The sequence below is a fragment of the Crocuta crocuta genome, unplaced genomic scaffold (assembly GCF_008692635.1).
Source record: "Crocuta crocuta isolate KB4526 unplaced genomic scaffold, BGI_CrCroc_1.0 scaffold223, whole genome shotgun sequence".
Classification (NCBI taxonomy): Eukaryota; Metazoa; Chordata; class Mammalia; order Carnivora; family Hyaenidae; genus Crocuta; species Crocuta crocuta.
This window is the reverse complement of record NW_027529426.1, coordinates 2952905-2978901: the sequence shown is the minus strand read 5'-3', so window position 1 is coordinate 2978901 and position 25997 is coordinate 2952905. Positions and strand designations below refer to the sequence as shown.

Sequence of the window (25997 nt, the reverse complement as noted above, 5' to 3'; positions counted from 1 at the left end):
AAATAAAATTCACAGTCTGAAAGGTTTGTTATCTGAAAATTTGGAAAATTATTTCTCTGTGTATTCCCCCTATATATACAACACATACCTTTTTCTAGGCTTCAGTGCTCTAATTTTTATATTTAATGATTGAATAATTCAGTCAATAGCACTTATAATGGTAAATTTGAACTAGGTATTTGGAAGGACTCTTTAATCCAAAGCAGCCCGTATTTAGAAATATCTCACACTTATGATATAGAACATTAATTAGGCCCTTTATATTAATTTATTTTTTGATGTGCATTAATGTATTATGTAATCGTTTTTAGTGTCCCTTGCTGTAGTTATGACATTAGAAGATAGTGCTACACAAATATAATTTCATTATAGCCCTAGAAGACTTAATGTTTGATAACCCTTCCCTCTCCTTCCCCAGGTACTCTGTCTATGTTCTCCCTCTCTCTTTCCCTCTCCCTCCCTCTCTCTCCCCAATCCCCTTTCATCCCTCCCTCCCTCTGCGTGTACACACGTTCACACAGAAACACATTCTTAGATGAAAGTTTGTCATTCTACTGAGTAAATAAGAAGTTTGATCTTATTAAGCTTGCTGTAGCCACACGCACCACTCTGGTTGTACTTGACTGTTCCATGGCATCTCTTCCCCATTTCTCATTCAAGGTTATCCTTGAGGTTTATTATTCAGTTAGATTCCTACTGTGAAAATGATGATTATGGGTTAAGAGTAAGTCCTGTGTTCCCATTTATTAAAAATTTTCTATCAGGTCAAGAGAAATCATTGGATCTTCATGGTAATGCTAACCAGTTCTTGTTTTTCTTTTCTGTTATGGGATAATCAGAACTGGGAAGGAGTTGATACAGATTCCTTAATCTTTTTTTTTTTTTAATTTTTTAATGTTTTATTTATTTCTAGGAGAGAGAGAGAGAGAGAGACAGCGTGAGCAGGGGAGGGTCAGAGAGAGAGGGAGTCACAGACTCTGAAACAGGCTCCAGGCTCTGAGCTGGCAGTCAGCACAGAGCCCGATGCGGGGCTCGAACCCATGAACCTCAAGATCATGACCGAAGCGAAAGTTGGATGCTTAACCGACTAAGCCACTCAGGCACCCCACAGATTGGCAACTATGACAATAACTAGTCTCTAATGAGTGTCTGCCATGTGCCAGGCACTGTGCTAAGTATTTTACACACATGATTGGTAATCACCACATTAATAGCAAGATAAGTTGACCACATTCTACAGATGAGAAAACAGGCTGAGAAAAGAGATTCATTAATAAACCTGATGTCACACAGTTAGTAAGTGACAGAAACTGAATTTAACTTCAAATTTGTCTGACTAAATTCCACACTTCTTTCACTACGTAAAATTTCTTTCAATCACCAATTGATATAAATATCTGAGGAGATGCATATCTATACAGGGGCAGCAAAAACTGAAAAAAAAAAAAGAAGCAGGATTATCGGATTTCTACTTTTAAATATTATTTTATACTGTAAAAATTTGAAGTAGAATTATAGAAGTATTTGTTAGAATTCTAAATCTAATCTGTGAATTTTTCTAGTGGAAAATTGATAGTCTTGTCTTCAATGCAACAGTCACCAAAAGTGGATTTTCTGTCTCTAGTTTTAAGATAAAATTGGCTGCAGCATTGGCAAGATGTCGAATCAAACATGATGCCCTTTCAATTTACCACATTCTTCCAGAAACAGTTAGGAACCAGGAACTAAGGGCCTCTACTTTGCCACTTTATGCTTGGATAAATACTTGTAAAATCAGGTAAGAGTTTTAATCAAATTCTTTGTTTACATTTCAAGTTGCTAGCCTTTCCAAGTAATGTGATAAGAAATACCTTTTTACTGGGTGGGTGGGACACATCTAGGGGAGTGATTGGGAAATTATAGTTTAGTTCAAGATCTTATCAACAAATTCCCTGCAGACTGGTGCAGTGTCTCTGGAAATCAGTATGGAGGTTCCTCAAAAAGTTAAAAATAGAACTACCCTATGATCTAGGAATTGCACTACTAGGTATTTACCCAAAGGATACAAAAATACTGATTTGAAGGGGTACACTCATCCTGATGTTTATTAGGAGCATTATCAACAGTAGCTAAACTATGGAAAGAGTCTAAATGTCCACCAGTTGATGAATGGATAAAGATACAATGGAATATAACTTAGCCATAGAAAAGAATGAAATCTTGCCGTTCGCAGTGACATGGATAGAGCTAGAGGGTATTATGTTAAGTGAAATGTCAGAGAAAGACAGATACCATACAATTTCATTCATATGTGGAATTCAACAAAACAGATGAGCATATGGGAAGGGGGAAAAAAAGAGGGAGACAAACCATAAGATACTCTTAATGACAGAGAACAAACAGGGTTGATGGAGAGAGGTGAGTGGCAGTTGGCAGATGGGGTGATGGGTGTTAAGGAGAGCATTTGCTGGGACGAGCACTGGGAAGTGATGAATCACTGAATTCTACTCCTGAAACCAATATTGCACTGTATGTAAGTAATTAGAATTTAAATAAAAATTTAAAAAGCCCACCAAATTCCCAAATGGTAATTACGTAAATATGTTAACTTTTCTGTCTTTAATTATCTTTTAATTTAATGTTGGCTAAAATTATAACTTCCATTAGATGCAATATATGCAGTGATTTTAGGAAAAAGATGGTAATGTTAAATGCATTTTTAATATATTTTTAATTACAACCTAATATTGCATATTTACAGCCCTGAAGATGTTTATTATAGTTTGAAGAAAAGAGGCTATAATAAAGTCAAATCTGTATTGCATATTGACGATAAAGTCTTTGCTATGGACCAGCATTGCTATGATGTCTTAATTTTTCCATCTCATCTTAAAAATAATCTTCTAAATATAGATCTTTTCAAAGATTATAAACTTATATTTCAGGTAAACATTTACTTTCATTGTGATTCTCAATAATCCTACTTAAAGAATCCCTCTACTTAAAACCTAACAAGGGGGCACCTTGGTGACTCAGTGGGTTAAATGTCAGACTCTTGATTTTGGTTCAGGTCATGATCTCACGGTTTGATCTCATGATCAAGCACTATTGGACTCTGCTGACAGAGCCTGTTTGGAATTCTCCCTCTCCCTCTTTTTTTTGCCCCTCCCCCACTCTCTCTCTTTTCTCTTTCTCTCTCTGTCAAAATAAATAAACCTAAAAAAAATAACCACTTAAAAAAACCCTAACAAACTGATTATATTTTTATAGATTATCAAAGAGGTTAATAAAGCCTAATTTTCAATCTTGGATAATATTAATATCCCTACAATCAGTGTTCCTGTTGTACTTCAGCATCTTTGTCCCATGTAAAGTTAGGAAGAACATGTTATTCCTAGACTCTATAGATGGGGATACTTGTATTCCTGGCAGCCAAAAGGCTGTATTTTTCTCTTCCAAGGAAGAATTTTTAAAAAATGCAATGAGGGTGGCTGGGTGGCTCAGTCAGTTAAGTGTCCAGCTCTTGGTTTTGGCTTAGATCATGATCTCACAGTTTCTTGAGTTCAAGCCTCTCATCGGACTCTGCTGGCAGCTTGGAGCCTGCTTGGGATACTCTCTCTCTCCCTCTCTCTGCCTCTCCCCCAATCACACTGTCTCTCTTTCTGTCTCAAAATAAATAAATAAAGTAAAAAAGTGCAATGATACCTTTTCTACCTTTCATTTCTGGGGAAGAGGCTAGTACTTTCCCGAATTTGAAAATGCAATATGTAATACCTTCCCATTATTTTCTTAATATGATCTTAAAGTCTTGATTTGTAAGAAGTATATGATGACTATCAATGCAGGGAGAGAATATGAGGTATAATGTGGCTTCAATAGGATGAAAAAATTATATTAATTTTATGTCCCTAGATTCCAATTCTTGCCTCAGATTTACCTTGTTTTTCTAAGTTTTATCCCTTGAGCATCCATAATCTTGGATAGAATGTCTTGGCCTTATCTTATAGTCATACCCTATTGAGCACTGAGATCAACTACAAAACCTCATGTTTCTAGCCCCCTTTTGTAAGTTTGTCAGCCATCTTTGAATATCTGCTAACTAGCAGCAATTTAAATGATAGTGAAATGGGGAAGAAAGAATGGCAGTAGTTGATGAGTGAGTTTTCATGAAGGGGTAAGAATGGGAGCTGTAGTAGGAGATCACTAATCTATTAATTACATTTTGGGGATTTGGGCATTGTCTTAGTACTATATAAAAGTTAAATAATAACATTCATAATTTAGGCTAAACAAAGTTAAGGTCTTTGTTTTAAATCTGTTTATATCAGTAATTTTTGTTAACTTTGTATTCTAACAAAGTTTTAAGTTTAAGTTTGAGTTTTAAACTTAAAAGGATTAGGTGTCTCAACATTCCTACCAAGTACTTATTTTACTTCAGCAAAAAGAAATCAATTCATGTCTCTTGTCAAACCCTTTGAAATTCTAATCATATCATTATCTTGTAGGACAAATCTCGAAGTCTTGCTGTCCATTCTGTAAAGGCTTTATTAAATATGGATGATGATATCTTAGTGGTCAATACAGGTTCATGGTACACAGTTGCCCATATGTCAGTCTTAACAAATAATAATACATCAAAAATATTTGTGTGTGGAGTAAAATCTCAAGCTAAGGATCCTGACCTGAAGAACCTTTTTACAAAAATGGGATGTAAAAGTATGTATAAATATTTATTTATTTGGTAATTAATGCTATATGAAGTTTAGAAATGTCAAAAATGTTTGAATTTGTTACTTTTGTGACATAAAAACTCTTTATATACTATACTCTTAAAATCTTCACTAATTCATATTACACCAGGCTCTTCTCATTGTTAAATATTCGTTCAACAACTATAGTTTAAATGAATGAATATATTGGCACTTTGGTATGTTGCTTGGCATTAGTTACTGTATAATTTGAAGTTCAAACAATAATTAAAGTAGATGGTACAAATTATCATCCTTTAATATATAAGAACACAGTCAAAGAAGTGCTTGACAATGTTAATATCTAGGATTAGAAGCTAAGTCCCTTAGGCTTCTTATTTTCGAAATCTTTTTCATTGAATTATGCTGTGACGAAAGATAACTTTTTATCATAGGTTCAGTGAGGCTGAAAAACTAAGCAAAACTTTTGAGATTTACATTGGATTAAAGTGATCTAGGATTGTTAGTGCCAGATTTAGCTGCCTTCCAGAATCAAAAATTAATTTTCTTCGGAAGAAAATAACATCATCCTAGGTCTCATATTATCTCCTAATTGTTTTCAAATACAATGTCTGGCATTCATTAAAAAGCAAACAAAAACCAAGACAAACAAAAAGAAAAGATATGACTGATATAAAGAAAAAAATACTATAATAGGAGCAAACCCACAAATGGTCCAGATACTAGAGATATCAGATGTGGAGTTTAAAATAACAATGATACATATGCTGAAGAAACTAAATGCCAAGTTTTAGAATTTCAGTAGAGAACTGTAAACTGTAATTTTTTTATGTCAAAAGAAAATTCTAGAGCTAAAAATACAACATGTGAAATTAAGTAAATAGATTTAACAGTAGATTAGACAGAGCTAAAGAAAGAATAAGTGAACTGAAAAGCCACAAGAAAATATCTAGACTGAAGCAAGGAAAATAAAAGGATTAATCATATGGAAAAGATCATAAAACACACTTGGGACTCAGTGTGATCTTCCATATGCTGTTATTGGGAACACACAGAGGAGAAAAGGAATTGAGAAAAACAATATTTGAAATTAAGGCTGGGAATTTTTCTTTTTTTTAATTTTTAAAAAGTGTTCATTTTTGAGAGAGAGAGGCAGAGTGCAAGTGGGGAAGGGCAAAAAGAGAGGGAGACACAGAATCTGAAGCAGGCTCCAGGCTCTGGGCTGTCAGCACAGAGCCTGATGTGGGGCTCAAACTCACGAACCATGAAATCATGATCTAAGCTGAAGTTAACACTTAACCAGTGAACCATCCAGGTGCCCTAAAGCTGGGAATTTTTCAAAACAGATGAAAGAAATTAAGCCATAGATTCAAGAAACCCTATGAGCTCCAGTGAGAATAAATATATAGAAAATGTGTTAGGTACACTGTGGCATAACTGCTGAAAGTCAAAGACAAAGCAGCCAAGGTGATAATATATATTACCTTTAATGAAATAGCAATAAAACTGAAAACTAACTTTTTAACAGAAATAACTGAAACCAGTAATATACTCATAGTACAGTATTAATATACTCAAAGACAAAGCAGCCCAGGTGATAATATATATTGCCTTTAATGAGATAGCAATAAAACTGGAAACTAACTTTTTAACAGAAATAACTAGAATAGTAATATACTCATAGAGCAGTATTAATATACTCATAGTGCAGAAAGAAGCTACCAGTTAGATTTCTAAATTCAGCAGAAAGTCAGTGATGTATGTGTTCTCTGGGGCAGTCAATACACAAATAATTAAGTAATGTTTAATAGTTAAGGAGGGGAAGAAAATGGAATATGGTGTTATAATACCAATTAACATAAAAAGGTCACATGAATAGAAAACAAATAGGTAGATTAAGCTTAAAATATATATGTATTTATATATAAATATATATGTATAAAAATACTTTTGTTTATAAGAGAAACCTTTACATAAAAGTATATAAAAACTTAGAAGGAGAGAAAAAGATATACATTACATACACTAACAAAAGAGATATTGACAAAGTGGATTTAAATAAGACACATTACTAGAAATATAATTATAACATGTTCATCAGGAAAATGAAAGAGTATGAAAAGTATGTACTTAATAACATAATCTTAAAATACAAAAAGCAAAATTATCCGGAACCAGCAGAAAACATGCTCTGTATATAGAAAATCCTAAAAAAATAATGTATGCAAAGCTATTAGAACCAATCAATGAGTTGAAAGACAAAACAAATATAAAAAAATCAATTATTTCTACACACTAGTAATAGATAATCAAAAAGTGAAAGTAAGAAAACTATCTTATTTATAAAAACATCAAAAGGAATAAAATAGGAATAAATTTAAAAGAAGCATAAGACTCATATACTGAAAACTATAAAACATTGTTTAAAGATACTAAGGAAGACATAGGGGTGCCTGGGTGGCTCAGTCGGTTAAGCATCCAGCTCTTGATTTTGGCTCAGGTCATGATCTCATGGTTTTGTCGGGTTTAGTCCTTCTGCACTGACCACCTAGAGTCCGCTTGAGATTCTCCCTCTCTCTCTCTCTCTTCCCCTTCCCTGTTCATGCGCATGCACACAGACACTCTCTCTCTCTCTAAAATAAACATTTAAAAAATAATAAAAATTAAAAATGGGTAATTGATCTGAATTTAATCCAACTGATCAAGGAAAAGAGATTGTAAAATGATTCAGTTATCAGCAGTAGATAAGGAGATCCTGTATACATTTAAAACCATAGTAAGAAGATGCTATGAGCAGTTTTATGCTAACAGACTTCAACACTTAGAGGTTATAGGCATATTCCTGGGACACAACAACTTAAGAAAACTGATACAAGAAGAAATAGAAATCTGAATACTTTCTATTAATATCCTAAAATTAGTATTTATTGAATTCATAATTGAAAACTCCCCCTTCTCACAAAACAGAAAATTTAAAAACCTTCAGTCCCTTAATGAAGAAATAATATTCTTTCAGAGAATAGAAAAAAAGGGACTATTTCCTAAGTTTGTTTTATAATGATATAAAAAACCCAGAAATGAACATTAAAGGAGGGTAAATTACAGGCCAATGCTACTCTTGAGCAGGTTTCTAAAAAATAAGTATTAGCAAACTGAATTTAGTGATATATAAGAAGAATACATTATGAATGAGCTGGATTTATTCTGGGAATGCAAAATTGGTTTAACTTTTTCTTTTAAAAAAATTTTTTTAAAGTTTATTTATTTGAGAGAAGGAAACAGAGTTCTAGCTGGGGAGGGGCAGAGAGAGGGAGACAGAATCAGAAGCAGGCTCCAGGCTCTGAGCTGTCAGCACACAGCCCGATGTGGGGCTGGAACCCACCAACGGTGAGCTCATGACCTGAGCCGAAGTTGGACGCTCAACCGACTGAGCCATGCAGGTGCCCCTAACTTTTAAAATCAATTTATGTGATCACATTAAGAGAAGAAGAAAAATCATATGATCATCTTAATAGATGCAGAAAATAAATCTGATAAAATTTAACACTTATTCATGATACATATGCATCAAAAATCATACTTGAGGAAGTATTTAAACCTTTCTGATATCAGGAATTAGATAAGCATGACTGCCATCACCATTTTAAAAAATTAATTAATTTACTTATTTTTAATTTATACCCAAGTTAGTTAGCATATAGTGCAACAATGATTTCAGGATAGATTCCTTAATGCCCCTCACCCGTTTAGTCCATTCCCCCTCCCACAACTCCTTCAGAAGCCCTTTGTTTTTTTTTTTTTTGTTTTTTGTTTTACAAATAGTTTATTGTCAAATTAGTTTCCACAAAGCACTCAGTGCTCATCCCCAAAGTCAGAAGCCCTTTGTTTGTTCTCTATATTTAAGAGTCTCATGTTTTGTCCCCCTCCCTGTTTTTATATTATTTTTGCTTCCTTTCCCTTATGTTCATCTGTTTTGTATCTTAAATTTCTCATATGAGTGAAGTCATATGATACTTGTTTTTCTTTGACTAATTTTGCTTAGCATAATACCCTCTAGTTCCATCCACATAGTTGCAAAAATAGTTGCAAGGTTTCATTCTTTTTGATTGCCGAGTAATACTCCATTGTGTGTGTGTGTGTGTGTGTGCGCGCGCGCACACACACAGTATATATGTATATATGTGTATATACCACATCTTTATCATTGATGGACATTTGGGCTCTTTCCATACTTCGGCTATTACTGATAGTGCTGCTATGAACATTGGTGTGCATGTGTTTCTTTGAAACAGCACACCTATATCCTGTGGATAAATACCTAGTAGTGCAATTGCTGGGTCATTGCTAGGGTAGATCTATTTTTAATTTTTTGAGGAATCTCCATACTGTTTTCCAGAGTGGCTGTACCAGTTTGCATTCTCACTAGCAGTGCAACTTTTTTTTTAAATGTTTATTTTTGAGAGCAAGAGAGACAGAGTGCAAGTGGGGGAGGGGCAGAGAGAGGGGGAGACACAGAGTCTGAAGCAGGCTCCAGGCTTGGAGCTGTCAACATGGAGCCCGACATGGGGCTTGAATTCACAAACTGCAAGATTATGATCTGGGCTGAAATTGATGCTTAATTGAGCCACCCAGGTGCCCCGCCATTCCTAATCAACATTGTGTTGTGAGTCATAGGCAATACAGTAAAAAAAGAAAGGAAGGAATAAAAGATCTAAAAATTGAAAAGCAAGAAATAAAACTATTTTTATGAATAGTTTATACAGTTATAGATCTGAAAAATCCAAAATAATCTACAACTAAACTATAGATTTCACAGATGATTTTTGCAAGGTTGATAGATACAAAGTCAGCATACAAATTTAATTTCTACATATCAAAAATGAAAATTTGAAAGTTAAGCAGATATCTTTTATAAAGTACCAAAAACCATAACACAATTAGGAGTACACCTAATAAAAGACGTGTAAGACCTCCTCATAAAACTATAGGCCATTATTGAAAGACAAAAGACTTAAGTAAATATAAGAATAAATCATGTTCATGAACTGAAAAACTCAGTGTCATAAAGATGACCTTTCTCTCCAAGTTGATCTGCATGGATTCAGTTCAATCCACATGATACTGCAGAGTACTGAGGTATTTTTTTTTTCAGTAAATAGTGGTAGAAAAAATGAAACTGACCTGTACTTCACACCATCAACACAAATACAGAGTCTCCTAGAATTTATTAAAGGAGAAACACTTAATGACTGGGATTCGTAAAGATTTCTTAAACAGGACACCTAAAGCACTAACCATAAAAGAATAGATTGACAAATTAGACTGTAGTAAACTTTTAAAAAATTTAAAATTTCTGTGCATTAAGAGAGTGCAAAGGCAAACTGTAGAGAGGGAACATATAAACTGATGAAGAATTTTTATCCACAGTGTATAAAGAATTCTTACAAATTAACAATGAAAAGACAACCCAACTGGAAAATGTGCAAGAGATGTGACCAGGCATTTCACAAAAGAGGATATCCAAATGCCAAAAAAAAAAAAAAAAAAAAAAATTATGTAAAAGTTGTCAATCCCATTACTAATCAGGGAAATGCAGTTAAAATCACAACTTATCACCACATATCCACAGAATGATTAAAATTAAAAATATTGGCAGTACCGTGTACTGGCAAGGTAAAGAGCATTGGGAATGCTCAAACACAGCTTGTGGGACTGTAAACTTGTGCAATCACTCTAGAAAACTAGCATTAATCACTAAAATTAAATATGTACATACCAAATGACCCAGCATTTCACTTCCAATTACCCTCTGAATTTTTACCTAGTTACCAAGGGAGAATAGGAACCACTAGGTAACCAAGCAGTATTTTAGTTAATAAATGAAAAAGGTATGACAGAATTAAAATATGACTACCTTGCAAGCTTTTTGCTGATGCCAGAAGGGCAAGTAAATGGATAAATATGACATCACTTGTGAAGTAGTTTTGCTCCCTGCTCCACCCTCCCCACCCCATCCCCAATAAAAAGAAAGAAAAAAAAAAGCCAGAATCAAATTAAGCTTCCAAAGATCCAACTAGTAAGTCATAGGAAGCCCTGAATACAGGAACATGTTAGAGTATACTCTAGAGGAGCAATTAGCAAAATCCAGACTGTAGAAAAACTGTTGGTAGTTAAATAACCATGTTTCATTAAGGAATAAATTGTAAGGAAAAATAGAAATGGAACCTATCAATAAGAGGAAATTTAAAGTAAGGGTTATCAACTAATTGCAATGTATGTACTTTATTAAAATCCTGATTCAAACAAACTGTAAAAACCTTTTGACATGTGTGAGACTATTGAGAAATTTGAGCCATGATTGGATGCCATTATTTTTTAATGAGAATAAGGAATTATTATTTTTAAAATTTGTGTGGTTATATTTTTAAAGGCATTCTTTTAGAGATATATGGTGAAATATTTATAGATTTAAAGTAACATGGATGGGTGGAAGTGGGTACAGATGTAGATGAAACAGGATTGGGCATGAGTGGTTCACTGTTGAATCTCCATGATGGATACTTGAGAATTTATTATATTTTTATGTGTGTTTTTATATGTTTGAGTTTTTCCAATAGAAAGTTAAAAATAGAAAAAAGGGGTGCCTGGGTGGCTTAGTCGGTTAAGTGTCGGGCTTCGGCTCAGGTCATGATCTCGCGGTTCGTGGGTTTGAGCCCCCTGTCAGGCTCTGTGCTGACAGCTCAGAGCCTGGAGCCTGTTTCAGATTCTGTGTCTCCCTCTCTCTCTGACCCTCCCCTGCTCACACTGTCTCTCTCTCTCTCTCAGAAATAAATAAAATATTTAAAAAAAATAGAAAAAAAAGGAAAAGGCCCACTGATTAAAAAAGAAAAGAATGGTTTCAAAAACGGACAGAATAAGAAAATGAACAGGGTGATCAGACAAGGGAAAGGGGGTGGGGGAGCAATTTTAGGGGTGACTCCTCAGCAGGTAAGGGGGCTGGGAGTCATTGCAGAAGTGGAGGGGTGGCCTGAAGGTAGGGGCACAGATTATTATATTCTGAGGGAGAGCAGACTTTCTTCAACTAAATTAAAGGCCTTAAGGAACTTCAGACTGCCTCATAAATTCTGATACCAATTTTTTCTCTAGGGAAGATAGAATAATAGAGGAGATTACAATGGGAAAGGGAAATAACCAATACTGAGCATTTACTATATATACTAGGCACCATTACTAAACTGCTTTATCTCAGTCTTCACCATAATTAGATGAGGCAGGCATTGTTACACCATTTTATGACTAAGGAAATGGGGGCTCAGAGAGAGTAAGTCATGCAGCTAGTAATAGTGAAGTTGGGAGCCATTCTTGGGTATTTCTGCCCCCAAAGCCCATTTCCCTCCACTATGTCATACTATTTTAAAGGAATTTGAAATTCAGGGTGCTTGGGTGGCTCAGTCCGGTAAGCATTTGACTTTGGCTCAGGTCACAGTTTGAGCTCCACTTTGGGTGAGCTCGGGTCCCGCTTGGGGTGTATAAGAGCCCTGCTTTGTTTGGGTGAGCCCTGCTTCTCTCTCTGTTTCTTTCTCTCTGTCTCCCTCTCTCTGCTCCTCATGGGATTCTCTCTCTCTCTCTCTTTCTCTCTCTCTGCCCCTCAATCACTTGTGCCCTCTCTCTCAAAAAAAAGTAATCTGAAGTTCAGAATGGAAAGTTATATTGTATGTAGGAGATATTTAAATTTCAAAATTGTTCTCACAAGTGAAGGAGAAAGAGAATTCATGTGTTAACTCTGATAAGTAATCAGAGAAGGATAGCTCTTTTCTGATTATATAAGATGACTTTTTGTGAGGTTGAGGATTTAAAAATGAAAAATGATAGGGGCGCCTGGGTGGCTCAGTCAGTTGAGCGTTTGACTTCAACTTCACTCAGGTCGTGATGTCACAGTTGGTGAATTTGAGCCCTACTTCTGGCTCTCTGCTGCTGGCACCGAGCCCACTTCAGATCCTCTGTCCCTTCTCTCTCTGCACCTTTCCTGCTCACTGTCTCTTCCAAAATAAACAAACATTAAAAAAAAAAAGAGCAATGATAAATAGATCTAATTACATACTGTATTAAGATTTTTTAATGAATATTTTTGCACTAATTTTTCTGTTTTTGTTCCCTCCAAGATATTGAAATACTTCATGAAGCATTTCTTAACATTGAATCAAAGGATCATAGATTACAAAAAGTTAAAGTGATTCTGCTGCTACCTCGTTGCTCAGGACTGGGTGTTAGTAATCCAGTAGAGTTTATATTAAATGAGCATGAAGGTACCTAAAAATATTTTAACTTATAAATTATTGAAATTTGTTGATAAATGTCAAAAATAAAATTATTTAAAATCACTAAATGACATATCAAGTATATTTTATTAACGAATAGCTACCACGTATAGAGCACTTACAGTGTGTAAAGTACTTTACGTTCATTGTTTCATTTAATCCTTATAGCAATCCTTTGTGATATGGGCAAGGGGGATATTAAAATTAATTAATTAATTAATTATATTTGTTTTTGAAAGATTGCAATTGGGGTGGGGGAGAAAGGGGGGAAAGAGGATTCGAAATGGGCTCTGCACTGACAGACTGACAGTAGCAGCGAACCCAACTCCCTGTAGGGTTCCAACCCACAAACTGTGAGATCATGACCTGAGCCAAAGTTGGACGCTCAGCTGAGTGAGCCACCCAGCTGCCCCTGAAAACATTTAATAATTGGAATGATGTAGGTAACCAGAACGGATGTTGGCCAGTATGCTCTTCTGGTGTATATGAGAGCTCAGGATATAGGCATTAAAATTTATCAGCATTTTATAGATGCAAATACTGAGACTCAGAAAGATTAATTTATTTTTTACAAGGTCACACAAGCTCTAGTTAGTAACACAGCTAGAATTCAAATTTAGATCAGCCAGACTCTATAGACTGTGCTCTAAAATGATCCTAATTAAATTATAATCACACTATTTCAAACTCAAGACTTCTATAATTCCTAGTATGTATGTTTTATGATACTAATACTTCAAATTAAATATTAATTCTAGAAATACTTTACTTCTTCAAGAAATTATAAAATATTATTAAACATTACAATTTATTGAGCACTTATATATAAGGCACTGAGCTAAGCACTTTGCTTTGATTATTTCACCAAATCCTCACAAGAACTTGATGAATTAGTTACAGTAGTCCACTCTTATCCATGGGGATTTGTTCCAAAACCCTCAGTGATTGCCTGAAACCATAGATAGTACTGAACCCTATATATATTATGTTCTTCCCTATACATATGCCCCTATGATAAAGTTCAGTTTATAAATCAGGCACAGTAAGATATTAATAACAACAATTATAAAATAGAGCAGTTATAACAATATTCTGAAATAAAAGTTATGTGAATGTGGTTTCTCTTTCAAAATATCTTATTGTACTGTACTTACCCTTCTCGTGATGATGTAAGATGACAAAATGCCTACATGATTAGATAAAGTGAAGTGAGTGATGTAGGCACTGTGATGTAGCCTTAGGTTCTTAGTGATCTGCTGATTCGTCAGAAAAAGGATTATCTGTTTCCAGGACTGTGGTTGACCTCCACTAAGTGAAACTGCAGAAGTATTCACTAAGTGAATACTGCACTCTTATTTTGTACATTTTACAAATACAGAATCTGAGGCTCAGGGGGGTAGAAGCATCCCAGAACCATTTGACTAGTGTCAGAGCCCAGATTCAAACACAGTAGCTCTGACTCTGAGGCTGGCACTCTGAGCCACTTTTTAAATCACAGTGCGTTGTCATGCGTTAACTTAAACGTATTTTTATTCTAATCTGTTCATATTGAAAGCCCTCTTTTAATGAGGTTAACTAGAATATTAGATACAGAAGACATTTCACCAACATTTAGCATATAGTGAGTACTTTTTTTGTTTCTAGCAAGGACATTATCAAAAATGAGGAAAAAAAAATGGAGGGAAAGAAACTCATATTTATTGTGCACAACTGTGTCCCAGTTAATAGTCAATATTCTAGGTGGCACATGTGCAGTATCACTTAATATTCACAGTAACTTTTTGAGGACAGTGTTCTTATCTCTATTGTATGAGGGGGGAGGGGAACAGGACTCTGAGAAGTCTCACAAGTTGCCTAAGGTCATGTAGCTAGTAAATAGAGACTCTGGGATTTAAATTCAGTTTAGTTAGCACATTCCAGGATCCCTCACAGTCTAACTTGGCCTTATGCTGCACCACGCGGAATTGTGACTTGGTATTGAAATTGTCTTTCCAGTGAGAGTAAAACAGAAGAATAACCAAGTCAGATGGAGAATTGTGAGCTGAGACACTTCCTACGTTAACTGGGAAATAATCAAATAAGAAGAATTAGTAGAAATTGGGAAAAGAGGGGAGGAAAGAGCTACAACTCTAATAAACATATCAGTCAAGAGAGTTAGAGCTCCCAGCTGAGAAACTCTGGCCTTATTCTGGGTCATCTTGAAGTGGGAATGCAGAAAAAGAAACCATAGGTAAAACTAAACTGGGGGCTGGGTTGGTGGAGGAGCTCAAAGGGAACCATAAGAGACGAAAAGGGAGAAAGTAAAAAGTCTCCTAGGGGCGCCTGGGTGGCTCAGGCCAACTGATCCTGGGTGGATCAGTCCCATCAGAATCCAGCTCTTGATTTTGGTTCAGGTCATGATCTCACAGTTCATGGGGTCAAGCCCCACATAGGGTTCTGTGCTGACAGCGTGTAGCCTGCTTTGAATTCTCTCTCTCAATCTCTCTCTCTCTCTCTCTGTCCCTCCCCACTCACACACACTTTCTCTCAAATAAACTTAAAGAATATATTTTTTAAAAAGTTTCCTAGGTGTTAGCAATATTCTGAAAACTTTGATGAAAAGGAAACAGGATAAGCCAAGAAGTAGTCTGGCAAATCTGGAAAAAACAAGGGTTTCTTCTGAGGAAGTAATAACCAGAATAAATAAGAAGCTGTTGACCTAGTGCCTGTGGTAGAAATATGACTAATAAATTTAGTGGGGATGGATTGAAAAGACTTAGATACTAGGTAGAAGGGAAAAATCATGAGTTAGTTTGAAAAACATTTTAACATTGAAAAATATTAGAAACATTGAAGAATACATGAAATTGTTCTTTGCTAATAATTTGGAATTATTTTAAGATGGGGTGAAGCAATAGTACTACTAAGAATTTATCCAAAGGATACAGGAGTGCTGATTCATAGGGGCATATGTACCCCAAAGTTTATAGCAGAGCTTTCAACAATAGCCACATTATGGAAAGAGCCCAGATGCCCATCAACTGATGAATGGATAAAGAAGATGTGGTATATGTATACAATGGAATACTACTCGGCAATGAAAAAGAATGAAATCTTGCCATTTGCAACAACGTGGATGGCACTGGAGGGTATTATGTTAAGTTAAATAAGCCAATCAGAAAAAGACAGATATATGTTTTCATTCATATGTGGAATTTGAGAAACTTAACAGAAGACCATGGGGGAAGGGAAGGAAAAATAAGTTACAAACAGAGAGGGAAGCAAACCATAAGAGGCTCTTTTTTNTTTTTAATGTTTATTCAGTTTTGAGAGACAGAGCATGAGCAGGGGAGGGGTAGAGAAAGAGGGAGACATAGAATCTGAAGCAGGCTTCCAGGCTCTGAGCTAGCTGTCAGCACAGAGCCCAACAGGGGGCTCGAACCCACGAACCATGAGGTCATGACTTCAGCCAAAGTTGGACGCTTAACCAACTGAGCCACCCAGGTGCCCTGAAATGGAGTTTAGTTAACCTTTACTGATATTACTGGAGTGGGGAACAGTCAAACATATGGCATAAATAATTGGCTCTCATACTCCAGGGAATTACTGAGAGGCAGAATAAACAGAAGTTAGAAGTTTGAACTCTAGTCAGATTTCTGAGCTAAAATATAGCTCTTCACTTAGTAGCTATATGACCGTAGATAAGTGGTTTAATGTATGTTTGAACAGTTTTCTTAATGTTAAAAAGGATAATGCTTCAAGGAGTTCATAAATAAAATACTGTATACTTTGTATACAAGGTAGTATTCAATATATCCTAGTTAATGTTATCAAGAAATATGTTAAAATTAGTTTTGAAAAACTTTATAAGTTACTTTAAGAGTTTTTTGATCAGTTTCTGAATCTCTGAAGACTAGATTTACTTCTCTGAATTCAAAATTTCTTTCGGTAAGTTAATGTTTTTACTGTATCCTTTTGTGTTCTTTCCTTCTCAGATTTGACTAGAGTTTATCCAGTTTCTGCCTTGGAAATAAATCTTTTTTCCCCTCTATTCCCTCCAGACTTATGGCATTCTTGCTTCTGAACCTAAATGACAGAACCTAACCTAAGTTAGCTTGTAGGATGACTACCTCATAAGAACCTAAAGAAGAAAGAAAAACAATACTAAAACCAAATGAAACAATATCACTTTTATTTAGTTTTTTAATTTTAACTCAGCATTTTTATAATAGTATCTATTTAGTTTTAATAAATATTTTTCATGAAAATTCTCGTTAAGAGGGAAAATGATTGGGGTGCCTGGGTGGCTCAGTTGGTTAAACATCCAACTTTGGCTCAGGTCATGATCTCACGGTTTGTGGGTTTGAGGCCTGCACTGGGCTCTGTGCTGACAGCCCAGGCCTGGAGCCTGCTTCAGATTCTGTGTCCCCTCTCTCTCTGCAACCCCCGCCCCCCGCCCTGGCTTACACTCTGTCTCTGTCTCTCTTAAAAATAAATAAACATTTAAAGAAAATAGGGAAAATGATTGAAAAATTAAACAATGTGTATAGCAATATATGAGAAACACCTCATAGAGATATATTTAAAAGTATTTCTTTGCTTTTAGATACAGATTTACTTAAAGATTTCTCTCAAGGAGGTACATCAGAGGATAAACTTCACATTCTTGTCCAACAGCAATATGAACAGCTAACACATGCAATGAAATGTAAGTTTATTATCAGTTTAATCTTAGAATACATTGTAAATCTTAGAAACATTAATACTTCATTTATCTACTACAGTCAGTCAATGAGGTGTGAGCCATTATTTTTACCAGTTCAACCTGTCTTTTAAAAAATAGATGTTGTACTATCATTTGTAGTTATAGGTTAGCAAGCATAATGCTTAATGCTGGAGTGAAATAATTATGTACATGCATGATGGAACAGTTTTCTATTCTGTTTCTTTTCTTTGGCTTCTTATATAATTTTTCTTTTGTTATTGTGGCTGCCCATAACAACTATTCAACAATCCAAATTTTAATCAAACTCTTATGCCCCTTAGTGCTAAATAGAGAATAGAGAAATGCAATTACAATTAAAGCCTAGATATCTTAATTTGAAGTCTGAGTAAATAAGGTCTTTAGGTATTTATTTTATTGTTTCAATCACTCTATTTAGATTTGAGTACCATTTAGATTTTGAGGAGAATTGCCCTCAAATGGATATGGATATGGAAAATCGAGAAGTCTCTGAGAAATTGCATAATCTATTATTAGTTCAGTGCATGTTTATCAAGTGCCTACTCTGGGTCACGCATTATGCTGGATGTTAGGGATGTGAGTGTGAATAAATCCTGATCTCCAGAGGCTCAAAGATAAGTATACAGGTATAGATAATTCAGTACATAAAGATATAGCATGCATGAGGTAGAAATAAGGCAAATGGAGAGCACAGAGCAGTCTGCTCTTTTAGTTGATGCTCTATAAATATTAATTTAAATATGGTAATATATGTATATAATCTTTGAAATAAGTTGGTTGGGAGATTAGAAAGTTGATAAATAATTTTTTGAAATTTTTATACTTTTTCTGACTCCTTTATTTAAAATTACAGTATTATTACCTAAAACTATCCTTCACCCCTGCCTTTTCTCTATGCTGCTTTTCAACCCCTAAATACTGTACGATTTTCCTATTTATCTGTGTCTTATCATGTCAATAAAACATGGAAAAGAATCTCCCCAGGGGCGAGATTTTGGTCTATGTATCTTGGATGCTAGAATAGTGTTTGATATGTATGAATAAATGAGTGAGTTGCAGGTAGTAGTAGTATCTCATCTTACAGATGAAAAATATGAGAGTTTAAGTAATTTTCCCAGCATCGTACAGCGGTAAGTAACATAACTGGGATTCACATCCAAGTCTGTCACTATAGTCTTTTAACTAGTTATGTGACATGACTTGTGGGAGAATGACTAAAGTATCAAGCTCATGGTAATCTGCACTATCTTTGTTTGTGTTTGTAACTAGGTCAGTCACATTGATTAAATTTTCAATTTTCAAACAGATCAATGAAACCAGGACCTGGTTCTTTGAAAAAAATCAATAAAATTGATAAACCCCTACCTGACTTATTAAGAAAAGAAAAAGAGAAAGTGCCCAGATAAATAAAATCACAAATAAGAGAGGAGAAATAACAACCAGCGCTACAGGAATAATAAGAGAATATTATGAAAACTATGTCCCAACAGATTGGACATTCTGGAAGAAGTGAATAAATTCCTAGAAACATATAAACTACCAAAACTGAAACAGGAAGAAATAGAAGACGTGAATAGACCAATAACCAGCAAAGAAATTGAATCAATAATCAAAAATCTCCCAGTAAACAATGTCCATGGCCAGATGGCTTCACAAGAGGAATTCTCCCAAACATTTAAAGAAGCTATTCTTCTCAAACTGTTCCAAAAAATAGAAATTGAAGGAAAACTCCAAACTCATTGTATGAGGCCAGCATTACCCCAATTCCAAAACCAAATAAAGACTCCACTAAAAAAGAGAATTACAGGGGCACCCGGGTGGCTCAGTCAGTTAAGTGTCCAACTTGGGCTTAAGTCATGATCCCAGGTTCGTGGGTTTGGGCCCCTCGTCAGGCTTTATACTGACAGCATAGAAAAGCCTGAGCCTGCTTTGGATTCTGTGTCACCCTTTCTCTCTGCCCCTCCTTGGCTTGCACTCTGTCTCTCCCAAAAATGAAAAACAAAACAAAACAAAACAGAGAAAGAACTACAGGCCAATATTCCTGATGAATATGGGTGCCTAAATTGTCAACAAAATACTAGTGAATTGAATTTAACACTACATTAGAAGAATCATTCACGATGAAGAGGGATTCACTCTTAGGCTGCAAGGTGGTTTAACATTGGCAAATCAATCAACATGATATACCACATTGATAAAAGAAAGGATAAGAACCATATGATTATCCCGATAGATGCAGAAAAAGCATTTGACAAAATTCAACATCCATTCATGATAAAAACCTTCAACAAAGTAGATTTAGAGGGAACATATCTCAAGAGAATAAAGGCCTATATGTAAAACTCACAGCTAATATCATCCTCAATGGGGAAAAATGGAGCTTTTCCTCTATGGTCAGGAATAAGATAGAGGTGTCTACTCCTACCACTGTTATTTAATGTAGTACTAGAAGTTGTAGCCTTAGCAATCCAACAACAAAAAGAAGTAAAAAGGTATGTAAATCAGCAACAAAGGAGTCAAACTTTCACTATTTGTAGATGACATGATAGTTTATATAGAGGACCCAAGAAACTCCACTAAAAAATTTCTAGAACTGATACATGAATTCACTAAAGTTGCTGGATACAAAATCAATGTCCAGAAATCTGTTCCATTTCTATGTACCAATAATGAAGCGGCACAAAGAGAAATTAAGGAATTGATTTCATTTATAGTTGCATCAAAAGCCATAAGATACCTAGGAATAAACCTAACTAAAGAGGTAAAAGATATATATACTGAAAACTATAAAACACTGATAAAAGAAATGGAAAATGACACAAAGAAATGGAAAAACATTCCATGCCCATGGATTGGAAGAACAGATACTGTTAAAATGTATATGCTACCCACAGCAATCTACACATTAATGCAATCCCTATCAAAATAGCACCAGCAGTTTTCACAGAGGTAGAAAAAGGAATCCTGAAATTTATTTGAAATCACAAAAGACCCCCAATAGCCAAAGCAGTCTTGAAAAAGCAAAGCAAAGCTGGATGACAGCAAAATTCTGGACTTCAAGCTATATTGCAAAGTTGTAGTAATCAAGACAGTATGGTACTGGCACCAAAACAGATGCATAGATCAATAGAATGGAATAGAAAGCCCAGAAATTGACCATGAAAGGTCAACTAATCTTTGACAAAACAGGAAAGAATATCCAATGGAAAGAAGACAGTCTCTTCAACAAATGCCATTGAGAAAACTGGACATGCAAAAGAAAGCCAAAGAATGAAACTGGGCCACTTTCTTACACCACACACAAAAATGAATTCAAAATGGATGAAAGACCTAAATGTGAGACTGGAAACCATCAAAATCCTAGAGGAGAACATAGGCAGTAACCTCTTTGACCTCATCCATAGCAACTTCTTACTAGATAGGTCCCCTGAGGCAAGGGAAACAAAAGCAAAAATAAACATTGATAGATATAAAAGCTTCTCCACAGCAAAGGAAACAAGCAACAAAACTAAAAGACATCCTTCAGAATAGAAGATATTTGCAAATGACATATTTGATAAAGGGTTAGTATCCAAAATCTATAAAGAAATTATCAAAATCAACACCCAAAAAACCAATAATATAGTTAAGAAGTGGGTAGAAGATATGAACAGGCATTTTTCCAAAGAAGACATCCAGATGGCTAACAGACACATGAAAAGATGCCCAACATCACTCATTATCAAGGAAATACTACAAGGAGATATCACTTCACACCTGTCAGAATGCCTAACATGAACAACACAGGAAACAACAGGTGTTGGCAAGGATGTGGAGAAAGGGGAACCCTTTTGCACTGTTGGTAGGAATGCAAACTGGTACAGCTGCTGTGGAAAACAGTATGGAGTTTCCTCAAAAAGTTAAAAATAGAACCACCCTATGATCCAGCCATTACACTACCTAGGTATTTACCCAAAAGATACAAATTGATTTGAAGGGGTACAGGCGCCCAGATGTTTATAGCAGCATTGTCAACAATTGCTAAACTATGGAAAAAGCCCAAATGTCCATCATCTGATGAATGGATAAAGAAGTACATCTACTTCTATCTCTATCTATACATACACACACAAAATGGCATGTTACTCAGACGAAAAACAAAAGTCTTGCCATTTGCAACAATGTGGATGGAGCTAGAGAGTATAAAGCTAAGTGAAATAAGTCATCAAAGAAAGGCAAATACTATATGATTTCACATATGTGGCATTTAAGAGCAAAACAAGTGAGCAGAGGCAGAAGAAAGAGAGAGGCGAACCATAAGACAGACTCTTATCTATAGAGAACAGACTGATGGTTACTGGAGGAGAGGTGGGCAGGGATATAGGATAAATTTGTTAAGGGGGTTAAGAAAGCACTTGTGGTGAGCACTGGGTATTATATGTAAGTAATGAATCACTAAATTCTATACCTGAAACTAATATTACATTGTGTGTTAACTGGAATTCAAATAAAAACTTGAAAGAAAAAGAAGAAAATAATTTTCGATTTCCATACCATCCAGTTAGATTTACTTTACTTATTGGCCACAGACTATATTACTAATGCATGTTTTAAAGAGTGGAGTCATGCAAGCATCTATGGAAACCATTCCCATCAAAACTATGTGGTATTAGTATCAAATAGATGTTTGGAAACATAAATCTGTTTAGGATTGTTAACGGGGCCATTATTATTAATTACACCCTTCTTTAAATATAGTTACTAAAGCTCAAGCAGTTGTTTATTGCACGTGTTCGGTTTATCCAGAAGAAAATGAAGATGTTATTAAGAAAGCACTGGAATTTCAAGACCGTGGGATTAAAGTACAGCCTTATAGGTAAGAAAGGAAAGGGTTGCTCTGAACTCATATATTTTTGAATACGAATGATTATGATTTTTAAAGTTATTTAAAGACGTTCACTTCCTTCTTATTATACTTTAACATGAATGACCAAACAACCTAATTTCTAACAGCTGTAACATGGATTCTGTAGCGTCTCTATGATGGATTGGCATGAACATTCTTTTGTACTACTAAAGATTCTTTTTTTTTTTAATTTTTTTTAATGTTTTATTTATTTCTAGGAGAGAGAGAGAGACAGCGTGAGCAAGGGAGGGTCAGAGAGAGAGGGAGTCACAGACTGAAACAGGCTCCAGGCTCTGAGCTGGCAGTCAGCACAGGGCCCGACGCGGGGCTCGAACCCATGAACCGCGAGATCATGACCTAAGCGAAAGTCGGACGCTTAACCGACTGAGCCACCCAGGCACCCCTAAAGATTCTTTTTTTAAAATATTTTATTAATTTCTGAGAGAGAGAGAGAGAGAGACAGCGTGAGCAAGGGAGGGTCAGAGAGAGAGGGAGACACAGAATCTGAAACAGGCTCTGAGCTAGCTGTCAGCATAGAGCCTGACAGGGGTCTCAAACCCACGAACTGTGAGATCATGACCTGAGCCGAAGCTGGACACTTAACTGACTAAGCCACCCAGGTGCCCCTAAAAATTCTTTTGTTGTTGTTATTCTAGTAAAGCTAAAGGCATTTTGGATTTCTGGATAAATTGGGTCTAAACTTTATATCCCAAGTTTTAGACACATTTATGCCTCAGTACAAGAAAAATAAGTATATAAAACAAACTTAGAAAGGAGAAAGAGGGATCCCTGGGTGGCTCTGTCGGTTAAGTGTCCAACTCTTGATATCGGCTTAGGTAGTGATCTCGCGGTTGTGGACTTGTGGTCGTGGACTCGTGATTGTGAGACAGAGTCCTGCGTACTCTGCACTGAGCATGGAATCGGCCTGGGATTCTCTCTCTCCCCCTCTCTTCTCCTCTTCCCCTTGCATACACACACACACTCTCTCTCTCTCTCAAAATAAATTTAAAAACTTAAAAAAAAAAAAGGAGAAGGAAAATTATTTATTTATTTATTTTTTTTAAAGATTTTTATTTCTAGGAGAGAGAGAGAAAGACAGCGTGAGCAGGGGAGGGTCAGAGAGAGAGGGAGTCACAGACTGAAACAGGCTCCAGGCTCTGAGCTGGCAGTCAGCACAGAGCCCGACGCGGGGCTCGAACCCACGAACCGCGAGATCATGACCTAAGCGAAAGTCGGACGCTTAACCGACTAAGCCACCCAGGCGCCCCTAGGAGAAGGAAAATTATTTAATTGGATGTTTATTACCTGAAAACATATTTCTAAGCTCTTTGCAGCCTTTGTCCCTCACAACAACTGAGATAGAAATAGCCTAAACAATTCAGGTAGCTTCTGGGTAAAATGCTGCAATAAAATAGAGGTAGAGAGGATGAGCAGTAATATTCCATCTGAACCGTGAACATCAAAATAAGGAGTAGATCGGGGAGCCTGGGTGGCTCAGTTGGTTAAGTGTCCGACTTCGGCTCAGGTCATGACCTCACAGTTTGGGTTCGAACCCCGCATTGGGCTCTGTGCTGACTGCCAGCTCAGAGCCTGGAGCCTGTTTCAGATTCTGCGTCTCCCTCTCTCTCTCTGAACCTCCCCTGCTCATGCTGTCTCTCTCTCTCAGAAATAAATAAAACATTAAAAAATTTATTAAAAAAACGAGTAGATCTAAAAATATATGACACCTTGGGGTACATAGGTGACTCAGTCATTTAAGCGTCTCTCTCAAAATAAATAAGTAAACTTAAAAAAATAATAAAAATACATGACACCAATTTGTTCTTTAAGACTGTACAATAAGGTATTTTAAAACACCTACTTTTTTAAAGTTTATGTATTTATTGTGAGAGAGAGAGCGGGAGGGGGGCAGAGTGGCAGGAAGAGAGAGAATCCCAAGCAGGCTCTGCGCTGTCAGCACAGAGCCCAACATGGGTCTCGATGTCACCAACCATGAGATCATGACCTGAGCCAAAACCAAGAGTTGGATGCTTAAACAACTAATCCACCCAAGCGCCCCTCTTCTACTTTTTATTTATTTCCCCTCTTCTGAACTTTCCCTTTAATTCTTATAGAAGGTTCTTGTTTTTTTCCTCCAAGTTTTATTTAAGTAATCTCTATCCTCAACATGGGGCTCAAAATCATGACCCTGAGATCAAGGGTCTCCCAACTGAGCCAGACAGGTGCCCCAGAAGGTTCTTAATATGCGTATGGTTTGCTCTCTTGTTTTCAATTGATATTTTTCCTTTTCCCTTCATGAGTAGATATATTAATTACACATGTATTTTCCTTCTTACTTGACTTCCTTATTCAGTAGCTCCTTTTTGTGGCTAACTGCCAACCTTGTGTTCTGAGAACTTCTCAACACAGCAGTAGGTAACTCACTGTCTAGTAGCAACCAGAATTATTATGGGTATATAACCAAATGCATTAATGTGAATTAAAAAAAATTTTTTTTTAACATTTATTTATTTTTGAGACAGAGGGCACGAGCTGGGGAGGGGCAGAGAGAGAGGGAGACGTAGAATCTGAAACAGGCTCCAGTCTCTGAGCTGTCAGCACAGAGCCCGATGTGGGGCTGGAACCCATGGACTGGGAGATCATGACCTGAGCCAAAGTCGGACGCTTACCTGACTGAGCCACCCAGGCACCCCATTAATGTGAATGATTTGATTTGTCTGTCAGGGATAAGTTTTCAAAGATTATAATATGGCAAAATGGAGAAACATCTACATTTCATTTCATTAGATTTTATTTCAGATAAACCATGATAAACGATTAATCCATGATATGGTATAAGATATACAAGTAATATTTAAAGACATAAAGACAGAATAATGTGGGGTTTGGGCTAAAACTGGAGATTATACATGTTTAAGAGGTTTAACTACTTGCTAAGGATGCTGTCGAAAGAACTTGTGAATTGCATAGGGAATTACACGGCATGGCCTCTAAAAATTATTTCTTGGGGCGCCTGCATGGCTCAGTTGGATAAGCGTCCGACTTCGGCTCAGGTCATGATCTCCCAGTCCATGGGTTCGAGCCCCATGTCGGGCTCTGTGCAGACAGCTTGGAGCCTGGAGTCTGCTTCAGATTCTGTCTCTCTCTGCCCCTCCCCCGCTCGCTCTCTTCTCTCTCAAAATAAAATGAAGACATAAAAAAATGTTTTTTAAAAATAAAAATTATTTCTTAATTCCAAAAGTATCAGAATTTAGGCTTGAAAGCAATGTTATATGCCATCTAATCTTATTACCTGTTGTTTAAATTTCCTTTTAATATTCCAGAAATAGCTAATTTTTGGACTTCAGCCATCATACCTTAGGTGTATGCAATTTTTTTCTTGT

At 36.0% G+C, this 25997-nt stretch overlaps 1 protein-coding gene across 1 annotated transcript in view; it reads left to right on the top strand.

Moving 5' to 3' along the window:
- NSUN7 (NOP2/Sun RNA methyltransferase family member 7) overlaps nucleotides 1–25997 on the top strand; it is a 59574-nt gene that overhangs the window by 21239 nt on the left and 12338 nt on the right. The window contains exons 4-9 of the mRNA XM_077758901.1: nucleotides 1625–1777; nucleotides 2741–2924; nucleotides 4485–4695; nucleotides 12851–12994; nucleotides 17592–17693; nucleotides 22467–22584. Coding sequence (XP_077615027.1) covers nucleotides 1625–1777; nucleotides 2741–2924; nucleotides 4485–4695; nucleotides 12851–12994; nucleotides 17592–17693; nucleotides 22467–22584 — 912 coding nt within the window. The remainder of the gene's footprint in view (nucleotides 1–1624; nucleotides 1778–2740; nucleotides 2925–4484; nucleotides 4696–12850; nucleotides 12995–17591; nucleotides 17694–22466; nucleotides 22585–25997) is intronic.